The sequence below is a fragment of the Oryx dammah genome, unplaced genomic scaffold (genome assembly GCF_014754425.2).
Source record: "Oryx dammah isolate SB20612 unplaced genomic scaffold, SCBI_Odam_1.1 HiC_scaffold_20, whole genome shotgun sequence".
NCBI lineage: Eukaryota > Metazoa > Chordata > Mammalia > Artiodactyla > Bovidae > Oryx > Oryx dammah.
The window spans coordinates 14743346-14764242 of record NW_024070204.1 but is presented as its reverse complement, the minus strand read 5'-3'; the positions used below and the strand labels follow the sequence as shown (position 1 = coordinate 14764242).

Here is a 20897-nt window from a genome sequence, read left to right as displayed (position 1 = left end):
TGTGGGCACGTACACAACACACACACACACACACACACACACACCAGCATGCTGAACTCATGCTCATGATATCAAGTTATTTTCTTTAACTGTATTGAGTTTCCACTTATTTAAAACTTCCTGCATTTAAGAACCCTTGCTTATAGCTGCAGTTTATCACTCAGTTGTGCATTTCTGTATCATTTGGCTTGTAGTCTGGTGTTGCTGGTTTAGCTGTGGAGGGTCTAAGTTCAGGAGCTCAGCTGGACAGGAGGAAGGAACTCACAAGTACTGTAACTATATGGGCTAGGCATCAAATTCCAATGTGGGGGGAGTTGGCATCTGGTAGTGTCTGCCAAGCAGCCATTCCCCTGAGAGCAACATTGCTCTTCTTTTGAGGAGTTGCTGTTTACCCATAACCACCTAATTCTGTTGAAGGTGCTTCAGTGACTAGTCAAAAGCTCCTTGTCAAGACAGTCGGTCATGGTCCTTTCCTGAAAACCTTAGTGTCTGGAAAAGGGGTGGACTGAAGTTGAATTGGGGATGAAATTGGTGACCTGGTATAAACATGGAGCTGCCTGCCCTTCTTTTCAGAACACGGACTTGTCTAAGACACAGGGAAACAGACCAGTGATCCCATTCTAGGCAGAGGCACTGTGGAAAAAATAGAGACCCTAGGATTCCATGAGCAGAGAAACCAGGATTCAGGTCAGCAATGCTTCAGCAGGAAGGACTGAAGCCAGGCTGCGGTGCAGCATCCTTGCATGTTTCCTCTTGCTGCATGTGGGATACAGTTCCCAGACCACACATTGAACCTGGGCCCCCTGCATGGGGAGGGTGGAGTCTTACCCACTGCGCCACCAGGGAAGTCTCCCTATCAATAACTTTTAACAAGTAAATGGTCCTTTTTTTGACCCAAAGTTTCTGTTAATATTTACTAATTTGTTGTTTAGTCGCTAAGTTGTATCTGACTCTTTTGCAACCCCATGGACTGTAGCCTGCCAGGCTCCTTTGTCCATGGGATTTCCCAGGCAAGAATACTGGAGTGGGTTGCCATTTCCTTCTCCAGGGGATCTTCCTGACCCAGGGATCAAATATTTGTCTTCTGCATTGAAGGTGGATTCTTTACAGCTGAGCCACCAGGGAAGCCCGTTTACTTATTGAGTACACATTTATTGAACTACTGTGGCTCAGCTGGTAAAGAATCCGCCTGCAATGTGGGAGACCTGGGTTCGATCCCTAGATTGGGAAGATTCCCCTAGAGAAGGGAAAGGCTACCCACTCCAGTATTCTGGCCTGGAGAATTCCAGACTGAGTGACTTTCACTTTCACGTCAGTGTCAGGGGTCATAGTATATGCAGATGAAAGATTCGTTTAAAGAGGCTCAAACTATAAGTAGGTTACAATCTAGCATAAGAAAAAATAGATGCAGATAAGTTGCATGCCTAATCTCAAGGCAAGGTATAATATAATAGAAGTCATAAAAATCATATTTAATATGTGAGTTTGGTTGAAAACCAGATGATTTTCAGCAGAGGGGAATCAGAGCTGATTTTATTCAAGGTCCTTGTAAAGCTTGGGTAGCTCTGTCAGGTCATGCTGATTCAATTGCGTTCCAGATGTCAGTCAGGTTTAGAATTTCCAGTGTGCACAGTGATGGAACATATTTCTATGTCTCCAACCTGTCAGGTAAAAAGCCCTTCTGTATTTCCAAGTTTCAAGGTAAGGAGTCCAAGGGAGAAAATAATGCTTGGTTATTTTTGAAACTGTAAAAAATTCAATATGATCCTTTACAAATCAAACATGCCTTTAAGATGTTATTTTATTGTTTTGAAGTTCTCAAAGCTATGCTTTTTCAAAGCTAAGTTCTCTAGTCAAAGCTATGGTTTTTTTAGTAGTCATGTATGGATGTGAGAGTTGGACCATAAAGAAAGCTGAGTGTCGAAGAATTGGTGCTTTTGAACTGTGGTGTTGGAGAAGACTCCTGAGAGTCCCTTTGACTGCAAGGAGATCCAACCAGTCCATCCTAAAGGAAACCAGTCCTGAATATTCATTGGAAGGACTGATGCTGAAAATGAAACTCCAATCCTTTGGCCACCTGATGTGACTCCTTAGAAAAGACCCTGATGCTGAGAAAGACTGAAGGCAGGAGAAGGGGATGACAGAGGATGAGATATTTGGATGGCATCACTGACTTGATGGACATGAGTTTGGGTAAGCTCTGGGAGTTGGTGATGGACAGGTAAACCTGGTGTGCTGCAGTCCATGGGGTTGCAAAGAGTCGGACATGACTAAATGACCAAGCAAAGCACAGGAAGCTAATATAGCTTTGAGAGCTCTTGTATACAGAGTTTAAATATTGGTGAGCTTTCAGAGAAGATGCCAACTTCTTGGAGAAATGCCTGGTCAAAGGAAGCTGGTGAGGATCAAGGCATCTAGTAAGGGTAGAGAGGGGACTGGCCGGTCAGCTTGGATATGGAAGCCTTTATGAGTAGAAGAGCCAGCAGGGACAGAGAACAGGGGAGAGATGCAAGAGGCAAAGACAGAAGGATTGAAAGAAAGTATGGTATGAAAGCTACAGGCTGAATCAACATATGTTAGAATGCAGTGTAGTATAAAATCAAAAGAGGAGCATGATGGATGATCAATGAAATTGCTCAGACATGGATACCATCCATCCATATGCTTTCACTTTCCCTTAAGACCAACGGTGTGTGTTTTTAAATTTCTGATATCTTCGTATCAGGTCAACCAAGAGTTTGACTTAATATGCCTAGTAGCAAATGACAAATTAGGCAGCAAATAAAAAATTTCTAAGGAAAAGAATAATTTTAGGTAATTTGGCTAAGAAATGAGAAAAAAATGGTATCACATTGAATGCACCAAAATTCTGTGACTGCGTCCTTCCTTGACCTACAGATTTCATTCCCACCTGGAAACTGTGGTTTAGCCAGCTGCACAGTGCCTTAAACAAGAAAGCTGATTAATAGTCACCTGCTCAGTTGCCTGTGAGTGAAACTGCGAGTGAGTGAAAGTCGCTCAGTCTTGTCTGACTCTTTGTGACCCCATGGACTGTAGCCTCCCAGGTTCCTCTGTCCATGGAATTTTCCCAACAAGAATACTGGAGTGGGTTGCCATGCCCTCCTCCAGGGGATCTTCCCGACCCAGGGATCAAACCTGAATCTCCTGCACTGCAGGCAGATTCTCTACTGTCTGAGCCACCACAGAAGCCCCAAATTCTCCATATACTTGTTCTGTAAGATTGACTGAACACTCCTCTGACCAGGCACTGTTCTAGGCACTGAGGATAGAGCAGCAAACAAAATAGTCTTCAACAGAGCAAGTGTTCCAGTGGGACAGTGACACAGAAGTCTGGAATTCAATAGTGGGAAACTGTTCCAGTGATTGGAGAAGGAAATGGCAACCCACTCCAATGTTCTTGCCTGGAGAATCCCAGGGACGGGGGAGCCTGGTGGGCTGCCGTCTATGGGGTCGCACAGAGTCGGACACCACTGAAGCGACTTAGCAGCAGCAGCAGCAGCATTCCAGTGATCCAGATATTAGATAAGAAAAAAAAAAGCAAGCGAAATACGCGCACATTATGTAAATATATACATAGCAGTAAGTCAACTTAGGAAAGTATAAAATTGGGCAAAGGTTAGAGTTAAAATGGGAGTGGAGGGTTCTATTTCAGTTCAGAAGGTTGAGGAAGGTCTTTCTGTTGAGGTGAGCACAGATCTGAGTGAGGGAGTGAGCCATTATAACTGGATGAAGTGTGAAAAGGGAATCAACTTGGGGCGTAGCAAGGAGGCCAGCATGGCAGGAATGAATAACAAGGACCAGGAGAGGGTGGTGGAGAAAATATAGAGATAGATGTCTTTAGAGATGTAGCCAGGAGCTACACTGAGTATTTGTGGGGCATGCTAAGATTTTTGACATTTGCACCAAGAGGGATGGGAAGCCATTCGTGGGTACCGAGCAGGGGGATAACGTGATTGGACTTTCATTTGAATTGGATCATCCAGGCTGCTGTAGGTGACAGACTCCAGAATAAGAAGCAGGTGAGAGGAGACTGTTTTGATAAACCTGGCTTATCATGGTGGTTTGAACTGGGTTGGTGGGAATGGAGGTGAAAAGCAGTGAACTTTGAACTATAAAAAAAGTACATGTGAGAGAATTTTTTGCCACACTGACTGTATGAGCCAAAGGATGACTCCAAGGATTTTGGCTTAAGTACCCGGATGAGTGAAGAATTGGTTTACTGGTTATGATGAAGATCGGGAGACGGGCAGGTTTAGGGTTGTTTGCTTTTGGACTGGGTTAGTTTGGAATACTCTTAGGTATATATGTAGAGCAGTCATAGTGGCAATTTGACACAGAAGTTTGGAATTCAGTAAAGAGGTTAGAATATGGGATATAAGTTGTGGACTTTTCTGTACATGGCATTGTGTGGTATGGTGCTGACTCTGCTTCGTTTCTAGCATAAAATGAAGCTGTTCTCTGCCCCAAGTACTTGCAACCTACAGGTTGCACTTGACTCTCCTCATTAAAATTACCCTCCCACTCACACAACATAACCTCGTTGCTCTATAATATACTGAGTTCTCAACTACTTTTCTCTCAGATATTTGAAGACAATTGAGAATTCTCTCTACTGTACTCGATGACCACAGAGATAAATAAATATACCCCAAAGATGCCAAGTCAACAATTTTGGAACATCTCTAAAAGTTAAACTTAATTGAAAGGCAACTTTTAAATATTTTTCATTAAAGTATACTTGATTTACAATGTTCCAGGTGTACAGCAAAGTGATTCAGATATATTACGTATGTATATTCAGATATATAGGCATCATCATATATGTATATATGCATATACATACATATATATTTTTTCAGCTTCTTTTCTACTATTATAAGATACTGAATATATTAATAGTTCCCTGTGATATACAGTAAGTATTTGTTGTTTATGCATTTATATACAGTCTTTTGTATCTGTTAACCCTGGATTCTTAATTTGTTCCTTCCCTCCCCCCATCAGCTTCCCCTGTGGTAACCATAAGTTTGTTTTCTATGTCTGTGAGCCTATATTCTGTTTTGTAAATAAGTTCATTTGTATCTTTTTTAGATTCCACATATAAGTGATGTCATATATTTATCTCTGTCTAGTATGATAATCTCCAGGTCCATCAGAAAGGCAGTTTTAAAGAGCTCTTCAGGCTAACTCTATTGGAGGACAGATCAAGGTCATTACACCTAGTGTAGCTTCAAAGTCATTCCTGAAACAACTCTGACCTAGTGTAGCTTGAACTGTTTTCTGCCTAATATCCTGAGGTGACTTCAGGGGACACCTTCAAGATGTGGTCACAGGGAAGTTCAAGGAGAAAATTGTACAGATATCCATTAATATCACCAAAGAAATTTTTGGGACATACTTGGCCTGGGGCCCTTCCATCTCTCTTCCATCCTCGGATTCAACTCAAGAGACTCCTGATGTCTAAAGAGTTTGCATGTTCATAATGAAAGACCTCCTTTGGTAAAGATAAGTGTAACTCTGCACGTATGGGTGGGTAGGGTAGGCAAAAACATGAGGATGGAGACTTTTCAAGCATTACCTGTATTACTTAGATCTTTCTCTTCATTTGTATAGGTTGGATGTGCCTTTCTCTGTTTGCTCAGGTTGGCAGAATTGCCTCTCCCTTCATCCATTTCTTAGTTGGTGGATGCACATCAGCCATTGGATGGCTGTTGGTGGCTGTGGGTGCCCTGTGGTTCTTTATGTGATGTCTGTGTCTCTCCGTCAGCTCTCCTACTTGGGTGCCAGCAGCTGAGAGTGGTTTATCCTTTCAGTACACTCCACTGTTTTTATATATTTATGGCAGAGGATGCAGTCAAGGTTACAAAGGTGTTTTTTTTCCTTGATCCATTGAAGACTCACTGAGTTAACTGAAGATTACAAACAAGTTTCCCTTTGTTCAGGTTAGCTTTGGAGATTGCTGCTGCTGCTGCTGCTAAGTCACTTCAGTCATGTCCGACTCTGTGCGACCCCATAGACAGCAGCCCACCAGGCAGATGCTAGCAAATAATATTTTTACATGGCTACTCATCATCATAAGGAAAGTTAATTTTCTCTTATTAAGTTATTTTTCAACAATCAACTGAAAGAACACATCTAGCATTGTGGCCAGTTTACTCTTTTATCCATGTTACTTTGTTGCCTGAGTCATTGCACACTGTTTATCCAGAACTCACAGCTTTTATATCCTGTTCTTCAAACAATGATGGACTGTATCATATTTGGGAGAAATGTATTAGTTGTAAACTGAATTACTTAGGGGGATTAAAAAACAATTTAGACACCTTTTAATTCAAGAATTTAGGATTAGGGCTTATGATCATATTATGACTTGTGGCAGTCTACAGTCTTGTGCAATGTCATTTTGACAGGTGAAGACAGAAAATGAAAGCATTATCTACAACCATATTTCTTCAGTGTGATAAGTTCCTAGGGCATTCAAGGATTATTACTATTATTTAAATGTGCTTGCTGCTTGCCATTCTGCTACCGAAAACAAGCTAGTTGGAGGAGGCTAAGTGTTAGAGGACATCTCTGGGAACTCTCATCTGGAATCACTTGCGACAAAGCATTCTTGACTTCTTTTTCACTACTTTCTTCTCTGCTTTCCAACCAAACCAATTTCTGTTGAAAGAGCTGGATTATTTTTTTTAAACCAAATATACTTCTTACTGCCAAATGTATAGTGGAAAAATTAAATTAGGCTGTTAGTTTATCTTAATCATTCAAGAACATCTAGCTATTAATAGAAGTCAGTGCCACCAAACATGCCATGTATTATTAATACAATATTGTTTTAGGAGGCAGGAAACAGAATTGGGGGAAAAATCATTCGGTGTTTGAGTCAGAAAATCTGTGGAGTCAGGGAGCTCAAAAGTTCTTTGTTAATAGTTCTGTGACCTTGAACAAGTAACTTTGCCTGTCTGATCCTGGCTCTACAGCTATGAAATGCAGCCAAAAACGACTGCCTGGAGAGCAAGTCAGTTGTGTCAAAGACATCAAAGTGTTACACTAGTGAAAAGAACCGATGCTTTGAATAGACACATTGCAGTATATAAATCTATTGCTTTGTGATTTTACACTGTACGAATTTGGAAACTAGGCATGTGCACCGTTCCCCGCCCCCCGCCCCCGAGTCTAGTTCCCTGCAGGTAAGGTAGTTTATTTTCAGAAAAGAACTGAGCTTGTTGCCCTGCAGGAAGAGGAGGCTTTTTGGAGGGGAGTTCCAGAGAAACTGGCTGGCTTCCGGGTGCATAAAATCGAGATCCACGGGTGCAGCAACTTCTGCAGGAGAGGTGTCATTTGAGTCCTTTCTATGGCAAGGGTGAAAGAGACCACCCGCCACAGAAACGTGGCATCAGGGTTCACTAGGAGGAACCACTCTAGGACATGATATTTACAGTGTCACCAGGATATTTTCAAATAAACCAGGATACTCACTGCAGGAGGGAGAGGGCGAGGAGGGGCTGAGAAGGAAGATGCAGGTTTTAGTGACTTTTGTTTTGGAGGCTCCGAAGGGTCAGTGAGTGTGCCCTTCCCTTGAGGGAGAGGGCTCAGGGAGCTGGAAGCGGTCTAGGGGAAGCATCCGTTAGTCCCCAGGGCCCCGTGCGCCCTTTCCTTGGCCCCCTGCTTAGGGGGCGGCTGGGGCGCGCTAGGGGCAGCAGTGTCGCGAGCCCTCCGCTCCCCCTCCATTCCCACGCGGGTCTCGGGTTCGATCGCCCCGTCCCGCCCCGCGGGCATCCCCCCGGCCCGGCCGGTAACGGTTTCTGGACCCGGTGGCCTCCGACCCCCCCCCCCAACCCCCACTCCCGCAACCCACCGGAGCCGCAGTGCTGCGCGGTTCCAAGACGGGTAATCCGCCCCAGAACAGACGTGAGCGGCCCCGGGGCGGGGTCGCGGGAGGCGGCCCAGGGATTCCCCCACCCGCCTCCCCCTAATTCCATCCCGCCCGCCGTCTCCGCACCTTACCGGAGGTTTGCGCTCGCCCCCTACGCCCGCCCCTTCCCCATCCCCCGGAACGACCCCCGGCACGACCCCCGGCTCCTCCCCACCTACCGCCGGGCGCCGGCTCCCGCCGAATACCTCCTCCTGGGCCCATCCCCTCCGCGGCGCGGCTCCTCCCCCTCCCCTGGTTGCCGGGTCCCCCGCCCTCGCTCCCCCCGACCCCCCTCCCCCCGGGGCCCCGCCGCTCTCTCGAGCTGCCGAATCGGGCACCGCCTCCATCAGAGCCGAGCCCGCGGCTCCGCGGAGCAGCAGCCGCCGCCGCCGCCGCCGCCGGACCCTCCGCGTCCCCTCCCTGTCCCGCCCCTCAGTCCCAGGCGCCCGGGCCCCCTGTCACCACCCTCCTCCCGCCCCCTCATCCTTCCCTCCCTCCTCCCTTCTCCGTTAGCCCGCAGCCCGAGCCGGGCCCGCTCGCCAGGCTGGCAGGAGGGCGGCGGCGGCTCCACCATGAGCTTTGAGGGCGGCCACAGCGGCGGCCGGCGCCGCGAGGCGGAGAGCGGGGACGCCGAGCCACCCCCGTCGCCTGCCCCGCCGCCTCCCCCGCCGCCGCTGCCGGGAGAGCCGGCTTCGGGCCCCGCGACCCCTCGCTACCCGCCGGCGCCGCCCGCGTCCCCTGAGCGCCGCGCGGGGCCCGACGAGCCGCCAGCGGAGGTGGTCTCGCGGCACCGGGGCGCCGAGGAGCTGCCGCCGCCGCCGGCAGGGCAGGAGGTGTCGGCGGCCGGCGACTCCGGCGAAGGTCCGAGGCGCCTTCCGGAGGCGACGGTCCCCGAGGCGGCGGCAGGGAAGGGCGGCCCCGGGGAGCCCGAGGCCGGCGCGGGTGGGGAGGGCGAGCGGCGGGGCGCAGGCGACCAGCCCGAGACGCGCTCGGTGTGTAGCAGCCGCAGCAGCAGCAGCGGCGGCGGCGGCGACCAGCGCGCCGGGCACCAGCATCAGCACCACCAGCCCATCTGCAAGATCTGCTTCCAGGGCGCCGAGCAGGTGAGCCCCGGCGGTACGCTGGGGCAGAGGGAGGTGGGCTCGGGCAGGGCTGGGCTGGCTCCGGATGGCCGACTTTCAGCACCACGGACAGCGCCCGCTTCTGGGTTCCTGGGTTGAGCGGTTGCGTGGCGGCTACCCAGGGTCCCTTTCTTGCAAAGGCAAATAACCTTGTCCCGGTGGCGAATAGTGCTTGATCTGGTCTACACTTTTTTTTTTTTTTCCCTACCTGGTTTTGCAGTTACACACTCCTCAGGTGTTTTAGTGGTAATGCTATAAGTATCTCTTTTGTGAATTACTAAATGGATTTGGTTTATACATAGAAACCAACCTATATTCCTTTATCTACAAGTGTATCGTGAGGCAGATAGCCTTAGAGCACAAACAGGGAGTGAGTCATTTCAAAACCAAAAAGGGCAGAGTCTTTCCTTATTGCAAATTTTGGTGACTCAGTCTCACTGATGTGAAAAGCATGTTAGAGTTTTTAATAGGACAAATAAAAATGGAGTTTGATCTTGTGAAAGAAAGCCTATTTAGCCAACAATGTACTTGATTAGAAACACAATTCTAAAATTATTAACTCCGTTAGAGGTGCTTGCAAACTTATAAGCAAGTAATCTCGGGGTAAACAGGATATACATCTCTCTTATGAAATGTGTGGTCTCAGAAAACATTAGGTTTAATATTTTTATAAGTAAGGAAATTGCATAAGAACATGTAAGCTTTCAGGAATATAGTGCCCTAAGTCAATATTTATGATGCTACATTTAGAAAAAAATAAAAGCATAATGCTATTGCAAGCTACTTTCTGGGATGGCATGCATTTCTTCTTTAGCAATGATTAAGAATAACTGCAGAGGAAATGCATCTGACCATCCACTTAAAAGTTATTAAAGAGATTTAATAGTACAGCTTTCCCCCAAGGGTATTGAGAGCTATATCTTGCAGACATTTTGTATGTTGGTAGAACATTTATGTCATGACTCTAAGTAATATCTTTGAAATAGTTTTAAGACTTTAGTTTCATTCCCACCAGAGATATAAAATTTTAATTTCATTTTCTAGGATGGAGTTCGATGCTTGTATCCTTCTGAGTAAATTGCTTTGCAAGAAAAGAAAGCAAGTGTTGGGTTTTTAAAACAAAAACACAAACATAAAGATTCATGCTGAGTTGTTTTCTTTTCAGGGGGAGCTGTTGAACCCCTGCCGATGTGATGGGTCCGTTCGGTATACACATCAGCTGTGCTTGCTAAAATGGATCAGTGAGAGGGGTTCCTGGACCTGCGAACTCTGCTGTTACAGATACCACGTCACAGCCATTAAAATGAAGCAACCCTGCCAGGTAAACTGTTGTGAAATTTCCTTCCCTTGAAGTCATTTTGCTACTAAGCATGAGGATATCTGCATATGCTACTTAAGATATTCTGTACAAATCACTCTAAAACCAAGATTTAGAATTTGTAGAGATGTGCTTTGAGAAGTCTGTAACATTTTTATCTGAGAAACTCCAAAGCCATTTTTATTCAAATGGCTTCCTTTATTAATTGGTTGTTTATGGATGAAATTATACTCATCCTAGTTTGTAAATGGGCAAGTAGGTAAAAAAATGTCTTATACTTCAGTTAATTCAATTTTATTAATTAGAAATGTTACACAAATTATTTTAGTAGTATTTTGTTAATTTAAGCATTGAAACTCTAAATGGGCTCCATTTACAGGAGATAGATGCAAGTAAAGCAAAAGTTTACTAATCTGGAAACTTTGGTGGGATCCATTATTTCTAATCTGAGCCATTTTTACACTTAACCAGACTTTCTTTTTCATATGAGTATTTTTTCACAGTTTTATTTTGGCTACTTTCATTCATTGCTCTGTTCAACTACACAGTGGATGCAGAAGTATTCCCAACATTTACTCTCAATAATATTACTGAAATTTTATATATTCTTAGAACTTTTAGTGCATAATCACACGATCACATAATGCTGATAACCAGACAAAAATTCTTGGAGAGATAAGCTTTTTCTTTTTTTTTTTTTAAATGATGGAACAGATTCAGGTTCTTGGAATAGACTGGTGGGATGTAAAATAATACTAAGAAAGACATCTTAGACTAAAGCAGAATAGTGTGTAATTGACAAGGTCTTACAGTGACATGGGATTGAAGTTTAGCTGATATGAAAGAGTAGGTTCAAAACAGAAATGAAGGAGGTAATGGAAGGAAAAGGAAGAGGAACTGAAAGTTAGGAGGGTGAGAAAGTAATAAAGTCCCATGTTCCCTGTTTCACTTTAAATTACCAAATTTAGTTTGCATTGAGCAATATAAAATAGATGGAATTGTTAGCGATGGCAGTAGGAATATGGAAGCTGAATTCAGTTCAGTTCTGTTCAGTCGCTCAGTCGTGTCCAACTGACTCTTTGCGACCCCATGAACTGCAGCACACCAGGCCTCCCTGTCCATCACCAACTCCCGGAGTTTAACCAAACTCATATGCATCGAGTTGGTGATGCCATCCAGCCATCTCATCCTCTATCATCCCCTTCCCCTTTTGCCCCCAATCCCTCCCAGCATCAGGGTCTTTTCCAATGAGTCAACTCTTCGCATGAGGTGGCCAAAGTATTGGAGTTTCAGCTTCAGCATCAGTCTTTACAATGAACACTCAGGACTGATCTCCTTTAGGATGGACTGGGTGGATCTTCTTGCAGTCCAAGGGACTCTCAGGAGTCTTCTCCAACACCACAGTTCAAAAGCATCAATTCTTCGGCACTCAGCTTTCTTCACAGTCCAACTCTCACATCCATACATGTCCACTGGAAAAACCATAGCCTTGACTAGATGGACCTTTGTTGGCAAAGTAATGTCTCTGCTTAATATGTTGTCTAGGTTGGTCATAACTTTCCTTCCAAAGAGTGTCTTTTAATTTGCAATTAATTTGTATTTCTGATACTCATTTAAGGCATGATTAGCTGGCATGAAATAAAAGTATGGATTTTCTCAAGCTGACCTAAGGCTGGTAAATAATTTGGAAAGAAGATGAATAACTAATGTGAATGAATGATGATGATGGTAAAGATAGGCACAAACCTGACATTTTTTCTCAGAACCACTAACTGATTGACCTACTTGGGTATCGATTTATAGATCTGTCATAATTGTCTTGAAAAGCAGAGGGAACCATGCCCAAATAACAGGATATGAGTAGTATAATTGAATCTATAATAATTTTATGAATAGAATGTGTGGAGATGAGAAATGGAGAGCCTTGAGGCTCCAGTGAAAAGTCCCATGAGAAGTGCTATGGTCAGATGTTCCAGAGCTGATATAGATTGCTAAGTATTTAAAAAACTTCAACTTATGCCACAATGTATTAATTCGCTTGGTGTGGTTAATTCTAAAGTAAATATAAATAGGCACTTGATGTAATTTTAAAATAGAAGAGACAGAGAGTTGGGGCAAAATGATATTTACTAATTCTAAACCTATAGCAGTATAGATTATTACTGTATTTTGTTTCATTTAAAAAATCAGTAGTTTTGCTTCATTTTAAAAATCAGTAGTTATTTTAATAAAAACAAGTCCACAAAGTGTGTATGTAATATGACTGAAAAATCAAGAGGAAACAAAAGCAACCAAAAACCAAAAGCTAACCTAGTATTACTAATACATTTAAGATTAATTTTATTATGACGTGTGCAAATATTTTCATAATCTGTGGCCTGACCTGTTTGTTCCAGTGAACTACAAAATAATATTTAGAAACAAAATTGATATGAGCTCATGACGATGACAGTTCAGATCATGCCTGGAAACACAACTTTCCAGGACTGCCTTACGTGCTTAGAAAGCTCAGTACTCTTAATGAACAGAACTCAGTTATAAGGTTCCCATAGCATAGATTGCCATACGTAGGAGCAGATTATCCTCGGATAAAATTTGAATGATTGACTGACATATCTGTTATTGATGACCCACACACCGAGCATTTACTCTGAGTTTTGGTTTCCTCTGGTGTGAAGTTAATCAAATTTAGCATTTGTCACACTCATATTTTTATGACATGGCAGAGATCCACCTCCTCATGGTATAGGATCAAACGGGAACCATGTCGTGTCCTTCCCTTGCACTTTCTGAACCCCTTCATTTTAAGTAGAGAACCCTCCCATAGCTGGGAGTGGGTAGTTCCTTGGATGTAGAAGGGAAAAAGATTAAGTAATACTAGTAAGAGAAAGCATTACTGAACACTTACTTTGTGCCAGGCACTGTTCTAAGTGCTTTACATATTCTATTATTGATGTTTAATCTTCAAAATAAACCTATGAGGTAGAGAATATTATCTCTATTTTATACAAAAGGAAACTGAGGTACAGCATAGTTGAGTACCTTTTACTATGCTCATATCTAGTAAAAGACAAAGCCAAGATTCAAACAGTCTGAGGCTCTGAGGTCCATACCCTTAGCCACTGTGCCCTGGTTGGAAAGTGTTCTTCTCAACTTCATCATAGCCATCCTGATGTTTCTGGGTTCATCACGACTTATCCTGTGTTATGCTGAGTCAAGCAGGCACTGGTTTCATCCTGAGTCTCGATGATGGTCTGGAAAGGCTTTATCTATTGCTGTTTAACAAACTACCTCACACACTTAGTGGTTTAAACAACATCCATCATTTATTATCTCTTAAGAGTCTGTGGGTTGACTGAGATCAGTTGGGAGGTTCCTCTCCATATATGGCATCATTCTAGAGCTGTGAGGTTTGACTGGATGGGAACATCCAAGAGGGGTAACTTTATTTGACTTGACTGACCCAATGGACACGAGTTTGAGTAAACTCCGGGAGCTAGTGATGGACAAGGAGGCCTGGCGTGCTGCAGTCCATGGGGTCGCAAAGAGTCGGACATGACTGAGCGACTGAACCGAACTGAACTGACTTGTGCTGGTTGTTGGTTGGAAGCTCAGTTGGGGCTGTCAGCTGGTGCTTCACTCCTTTCTGTGTGTGATTTGGGTGTGATGATTGGATTCCAGGAGCATAAAAGTAAAAGTTACAGGTCTGTTATGACCCAGCCTTGGAAGTGACATGGTTTTATGTCTGCTGCATTCCCTTGATTGAAGCAAATCAGAGGACCAACCAGATTCAAGAGAAGAAAAAATAGGCTCCACCTCTGGAGCCTGCCCTTCTTTAAAAAGAGTGGACATCTTTAATCCCCTGTGGAGGTAGCTTCCAAAATGGTGCCATCTACCTACCCTGGTGTTTACATTTGGCCCTCATCAGGTCCAGATTGGTCAACATGTACCACCATAACTCCCCTTTCAGGGATCAGAAATAAAGAAAGTTAAAAGATGGATGGGAGTTGGACTCCATCGGCAGTGCTTGATGTATCCACTAAAGCACTTTCAGAAGTGACTGTTGCCATGATGCTCCTCTTGGTGCCCAGAGAGATGTGGGGACAGAGAAGGAAAGGAACAGCTAACCAAGAAGCACGAGTGTGTGCAGGAAACATGTTGCAATGAGTCTAAAACCTTAGTTCTACTTGTTTTTCTCACTGAGATTAGAATTCTTTGAGAATTTGGGTGTAAACCTCCCCATTTTGTGAGCTTTTAGTGATGCTCATCAACATGACCCAACAGAAATCTGATGTAGCCTGTAGAATATATTTAAATCTTAATTACTGTATCATTAGCAGTAGGAGCTAATTAAGACATTAGAAGTAATTAACATGCATTTACGTTCCTACTACCTCCTTGCAGAATCTTTTATTGATTACCATATTCAAGATGATGCATTAATGATAATTTTAAGAGTAAAAGCTAATTCTGTTTTGAATCTCATACTGTGGTATAAAATTAGTGCAATCTAAGAACATATAAGATCAAATTTGAGATGTTGGTGATATTTTAAATTAATTAAGCAAGTATATTTAGCTTTATGAATGCTTTCAGTACTTTTTCAAGAACTAGAGATGTTTGAAGAGAGAATATTTACTAGATGAAGCATTGTATGGGAAACTTTAAACATGCTATAAGACATGGATTATATGGCAACCCACTCCAGTACTCTTGCCTGGAAAATCCCATGGATGGAGGAGCCTGGTGGGCTGCAGTCCATGGGGTCGTGACTGAGCGACTTCACTTTCACTTTCACTTTCCACTTTCATCTATTCGAGAAGGAAATGGCAACCCACCCCAGTGTTCTTGCCTGGAGAATCCCAGGGACGGCAGAGCCTGGTAAGCTGCCATCTATGGGGTCGCACAGAGTCAGACACGACTGAAGCGACTTAGCAGCAGCAGCAGCAGCAGCATAATGCCTAAACATAGAAGAATAAAATGTTAATGGAAGGCAGTAGCTATGTTACCTTGGCTGAGTTAACTATTTATGCCTCAGTTAACTCATATTTAAAAGATAATAAAGACACCTATTTTATACATTTTTTGAGGATTAAATATGTATATACCTGTAAAATGCTTGGAATAATGCCAGCACATAGTAGGTGCCATTTTAATGTCGACTCCGATGACATTTACTTGTTCAGTCGGCTGAGAGAGGGGGACCCTCACTTGCTCCCAGCAACAGTTCCTGTTGTTTCCTTCAGTCTCTTGTCACTGAAATAAAGTTATTGACTCTTCTTTCCATATCATTCTTTATCCCTGCATGTTTACTCTCTGCTTTTTCTAGGAGAGCCCGCCTAGGTTTCCAACCAGATTGGTTATTATAAATAAAGAAGGAATCAGGGTTTTACAAAATCAGATGTAGTGAGATATAAAATGATCTCAGCCCGTGGGCGCATATTTACTCTCCAGCTGTTCCTCCCCATGAGTCTTTATTGGAGTCTGCTTATAATTGGAGAGATGCTTTTTCATGGCCAAGCACAGGGAAGTACCCTCCAGTATCACTGAGTAGCATTGCGTGTGTATGCTCTGGAGTTTGGGTGTGTGTGATAAGCAGGAGGTCGAAGAAGCTCCAGAGATCCTGGGGGCGGGGGTGTAGTCACAGAGGGCACAGGCAGGTGGCCCAGCATCAGTCACGGTGAATCTGGTATCCATCAGCTTTCCTTCCTCCTCTGTTACTTGGGGCACCAACGATTGGCGAAGGGCTTGTGGGGTAGGGTCGGAGACTGCTACGTGGGCTGCCTGCTTATAGATAACAGGGCCCTGGCCATCTTTACCAGCCAATAACATTTCTGTTCGTCTGCCCTGATGCTTTTCCTTGAAGCTCTTACAATGGGCTATCAGCAACAAGTCTTCTTCCAGCAGTGAGACTGATTGGAGCAACTCCTTGGAATGAGAGTATTTTTCACTTTTATCCTTGTTCTTTTCCTGGTGGGATTCATTGTGATAGTTTTGAATTAGAGATAAAGTTGACACGAGGTAGCTTCACCTTGGCTACCGTTCTATTGTACAGCTTCTGGACTACATGTGTACAAAGCGTTTATAGACCTTTAATGAGCTTCTCGAGGGCCCTGTGATCATTATTTTGCTAAATAGGGCTCTGTCGTAAAAAGGGTATTTCCTCCTTCAGAGGTGATTTAAGTTGTTCTCATGATGTAGCTGATGAAGTAAGAGAAGCTGACAAACTATCATTGAAAATTGACTGTGATTTTGGAAATATATTAGGAAAACATCAGAACATGAACTTTATCAGCGTTGCTGTCTGTTGAAATACTCAAGGAGTTTGCATTTAATGGATTAAGAATGTCTGCATACGTTCAACATGGCTGAAGTGATGAAGCCACCACTTTTACTTTTTCTCTGTTGCTCTTGTTGGCATCTCTGTAGGTTTCACAGCAAATGACACGTAGAGGGGAGGCTTTTTATTACCATGCCTGAATATCTGAGAAACAGTGCTGAAACGTTAATATTTAAATACATGTACTGATGTCTATAATAGGTAATTAAAAATATCAAAATAAACAAAGAACACATCATGAGGCATCTCCCTGGCCTTTGAAGTAATTTTTGTTTCATTTGCTTACTAATTCTCAAAGCACTTAGATCTGCATTTTACTGCAGTTAAACACTGCACAGTTAAATCTGCATGAGAACAGATTAATAATCCTCTAGTGAATAAAACATGTAAATTAGACTGCATCTACTACTATAGCCATCTTACTTACTGTATGGGCTGTGTGTACAGTAATTTTACAATCTGTTTCAAAGCCAGATGGTTCCAAGATGATAGTAAAAAAAAAAGATGGAGACCCTTCAGGGTACCGTGGACTGGTGCTTGCTTTTATCCTTTACGGAGAGAGGACCAGGAATGATGCGGTCCTGATGGATGACACTCTCCAGAACTTTCCTTCCCACATGTGTCTGCTTTTCTAGATTCATTCTAGCTCTTTTCAAGTATATCTTCCTTTTGACACCTTTCTCTTCTTTGCTCTCTTGGCCTCTCCACTCAGCTGCTTGTAGAGGAAGAATCTGTCCCTAAAAATCTGTGGGACAGATTTTAGAAAAAAATGAGGTAACACAGATAAGGTAGCTTGGCAGTCACTTTCTTGGTCAGTTCGTGGGCATTCAGTGAATATTTGTAGCAGGCATGAATGAATGAGCACATGAGCAAGAAAGATAGAGAAGATCATGGGGGTCGTGTTCATATTTCTGTGGTGAGAATATGATTTAAGGAAATTAAGTTGCATTTACTGCTCACCCATTAGCTGTCTACAGTTAATTTTCAACTCCTTCTTAAATTGACCTCATACTCCTATTCTGAATCTGCCTGGGAAAATATGTTCGGTTCTGCAGACCATAGGGAAAAAAAAATCTTAAAAGTAGGGTCTATTTTTAAAAACCTAGAATTAAAAAAAAAAAAAGTTTCCAGTGAGACAGATCTGCTCTTTTCAAAAACTAAAATGTCATGAAAAAGACTCTGTGAATGTGAAATTACCCATGTGTGACACACTTGGTTTCTTGAGGTTGTCACTGGTTGAAGGATTTCATCTAGCATTTGTTCAGAGAAATTGAATAATTTGTTGGAAATTTTACTGTATGATCGCGGGTGTAGATGAACTGCTAAGAATGTCTACTGGGTAGTTTTCTTGGTGTGAAATCTGCCACCTGGCTGAAAACTAGGTGATGGATTTTTTTAATTTTTTAATGAGCAATTTGTACAGTTGTAACATAACTTCCAAAATGATTTTCCACTGGTGAGTACAATACCCCAACGCAGGGCGATGCGGCAAGGGAACAGACCACGTCTCCCTTACTCATTTCCTGCTTTGTCTTGGCGTGTGGCTTTGCCGTGATGTGACTGATGTTTGCTGAAGGGATTGGAACAAAGGAAACTCAGCTTCCTTCTATTTTTGGACCTTCTAAGAGTAGGATGGGATGACTCTGAGGGTGAAGCTACAGCGCTTCCGACCCTTCAGAGCAGCGGGGAACGGACAAGATAACCGCCTACAATTACAAGTAAATGCATAGCGGACACTGAGGACGTGGCCAGGAAAAACTGCACCGTGGCTTGTGCTTTTTGTATCCTTGGATATTTGACAGCATCTTCCCTGTGCCCATAACTTATAATTCAACAACTGTTCTTGTGACTTAGCCAAATGAAGTCCCACATAGGAGAGGTGGTCTGGAAGCAGTCCCGTGGGAAGACGTGACAAAAACGGTGCTGTGTAAAGTCAGTGAGAACTTATTGGGGAGATATTTCAGTCCCTCCTTTTAGGTATATATGCTCTGAAAGCGACTCTAAAAACCTTTTTCCGCCCCCACCCCCCGTTTTCATCTCTTCAACGAAGCTGATTTTGAATAATGACACCTGCGCAATGCATGCGTCCTTTACATGGTAACAGGGTTCCGTTGCCCTAATATGTTTTCCAGTTTTCTTTCTCATTTTGGTATGCTAATTATGTGCAAGTGGCCAAGGCTTAATCTAGGCACAGGGGCCCTCCTGGTATGAATGGAGCATCCAGCTCTTATTTCAGGAACCCTCTGGGCACTCCTTTGTTATATATGGACCTGCAGTTGTGCCCTGACACTTACATGTCATAACTCCAGGGTACAAAATAGTTCAGATAAACAAGGAACTATTTCAAGAAATGTATACAAGCTTGCCTTGGTTTGTTCAGCCTGTTAAAAAAAAAGTCTTTAAGAAGGATAATATCTCTCACAAATATTAGTGGATTTTATTTATATTCCTGTGACAGAATATTCCAGAAGCCACAAGAAATACTTTTTCTCTTTTCTTCCCACCCCAGTGTTAACTTCTTTTCTGTGTTACATTTGCAGATTTTAATATAAGTATGTATGTAAGCATCCTCGCTATCAGTTTTTAAAAGAAAGTAAGAAAATCAAGGGCTTCCCAGGTGGTACTAATGGTAAAGAATCCACCTGCCAATGCAAGAGATGCAAGAGACTCAAGTTCAATCCATGGGTCAGGAAGATCCCCTGGAGTAGGAAGTGGCAACCCACTCCAGTTTTCTTGCTGGAGAATTCCATGAACAGAGGAGCCTGGAGGGCTACAGTCCATGGGGCTGCAAAGAGTCAGACATGACTGAGCAACTGAGCACAAAGAAATTTAAAACTTTACCAAATTTTGGTAAAATTAGTTGTAATCTTAAGAGTAGAATAATAATAAAGAGCACAGGATTTTCCAGGCATATACTGAGCATTCTGTAAATATTTCTCTTATCCTCCTTCCATCTTTTTCTTCCTTTTCTTGACAACATCTTATCCTTCTCTTTGTACTGAAGATAACTAGATGGGAGGTTTCCAGGGGAGCCTCCAGTTCTTCAGAGAGAAAAGACACAGTGAACAGGGTGACAGCCCTTGTCCACGTTGTATTCTCTAGGGTCAACAGGCAAGCCTTAGGGCAAACCTGGAAGTGGAAAGAAAATTTTGAATGCAGAATCCCTTTCAGTCCCCTCTCAAACTGTCTTCCTTTTACCTTTCATATACAAAAGCTTCTATGAAAGACATTTTCAGAACTGGACAAAGCTTTTCAATAATTTGAGAAATAATAGAAAGAAGAAAAATGCTAAGTCAACAAAATTAGAACTAATTGTACCAAAATTTGTCAGGTAGCTTTGAGTGACACGTGGTCCCTAGACTTGGTGGAAAAGACCTCCTTGAGTAGTTTGGTGAAGCATAAGGATGGATGAGGAATGTCCTTACCTCCGGTCTGCCTCTTCTGTCTGACCTACACCCTACTAAGACTGAAGTAGTATACGTTGCATAGAAGGAAATCTGAGATAGAAATGTGTTACTTTCATTTTGGGCATAATTAAGCTCCACTATAGTAAACTTTAGGGGAAAATTCTCAAGCATTCCTTGAAATGCTTTTGGGGAAACTTTCAACTCCTAGTGATGGTGAATGCACAGTGATTATTGATATAACAGGGCATAGAGTTGGATTAATATCTGTTTATTTTTCATTTAGAAGATGATCTTACTCATGTCAAGGGTTAGGCTCAAAATATTTCATCTTTTTTTCTACTATGAATTAGTTGATGACTTTTATTGACTCTTTTTTCACTCATCAGTACATTGACCACTCCCAAGTTGCAGGCGCTCTTCTCCATTCTAGAGCTATGGAATTTGTTGAAACAGGCCTCTGCTTCTAAATTTAAATTCTTGATGATGAAGGACAAACAATAAACAATAAGTAAGCAAACTAGGTAATTTTAGATTAAGTTAATAATTTCAGTAGGAAAAATCTGGATGACTTAAAAAATGATTAAAAAATGATTTAAAAAATGCAATGAACCATATGATACTGGGTTAGAGTTGGAAACATCAGTGTAAACTCATGTTTTGCTTAATATGGATACAAATGGTTACATATGGAAATATTTATAGATATGTGCTTGTGTATGAGTTAGTATACACACACCCATTTCTTCTCTCTGTCTCTTGAGAAGGCCTAATAGTA

The 20897-nt window shown here is 42.9% G+C and overlaps 1 protein-coding gene across 2 annotated transcripts in view; it reads left to right on the top strand.

The window, feature by feature from the left end:
* The first annotated feature begins 8508 nt into the window (after window positions 1–8508).
* The window catches only part of MARCHF11 (membrane associated ring-CH-type finger 11), a 113263-nt gene continuing 100874 nt past the window's right edge, over window positions 8509–20897 (top strand). The window contains exons 1-2 of one of the 2 annotated variants that reach the window (XM_040262475.1): window positions 8509–9039; window positions 10223–10378. In XM_040262475.1, coding sequence (XP_040118409.1) covers window positions 8509–9039; window positions 10223–10378 — 687 coding nt within the window. Of the gene's footprint in view, window positions 9040–10222; window positions 10379–20897 lie in introns of those variants that run through there. The other variant, XR_005724794.1, reaches the window with a different exon arrangement.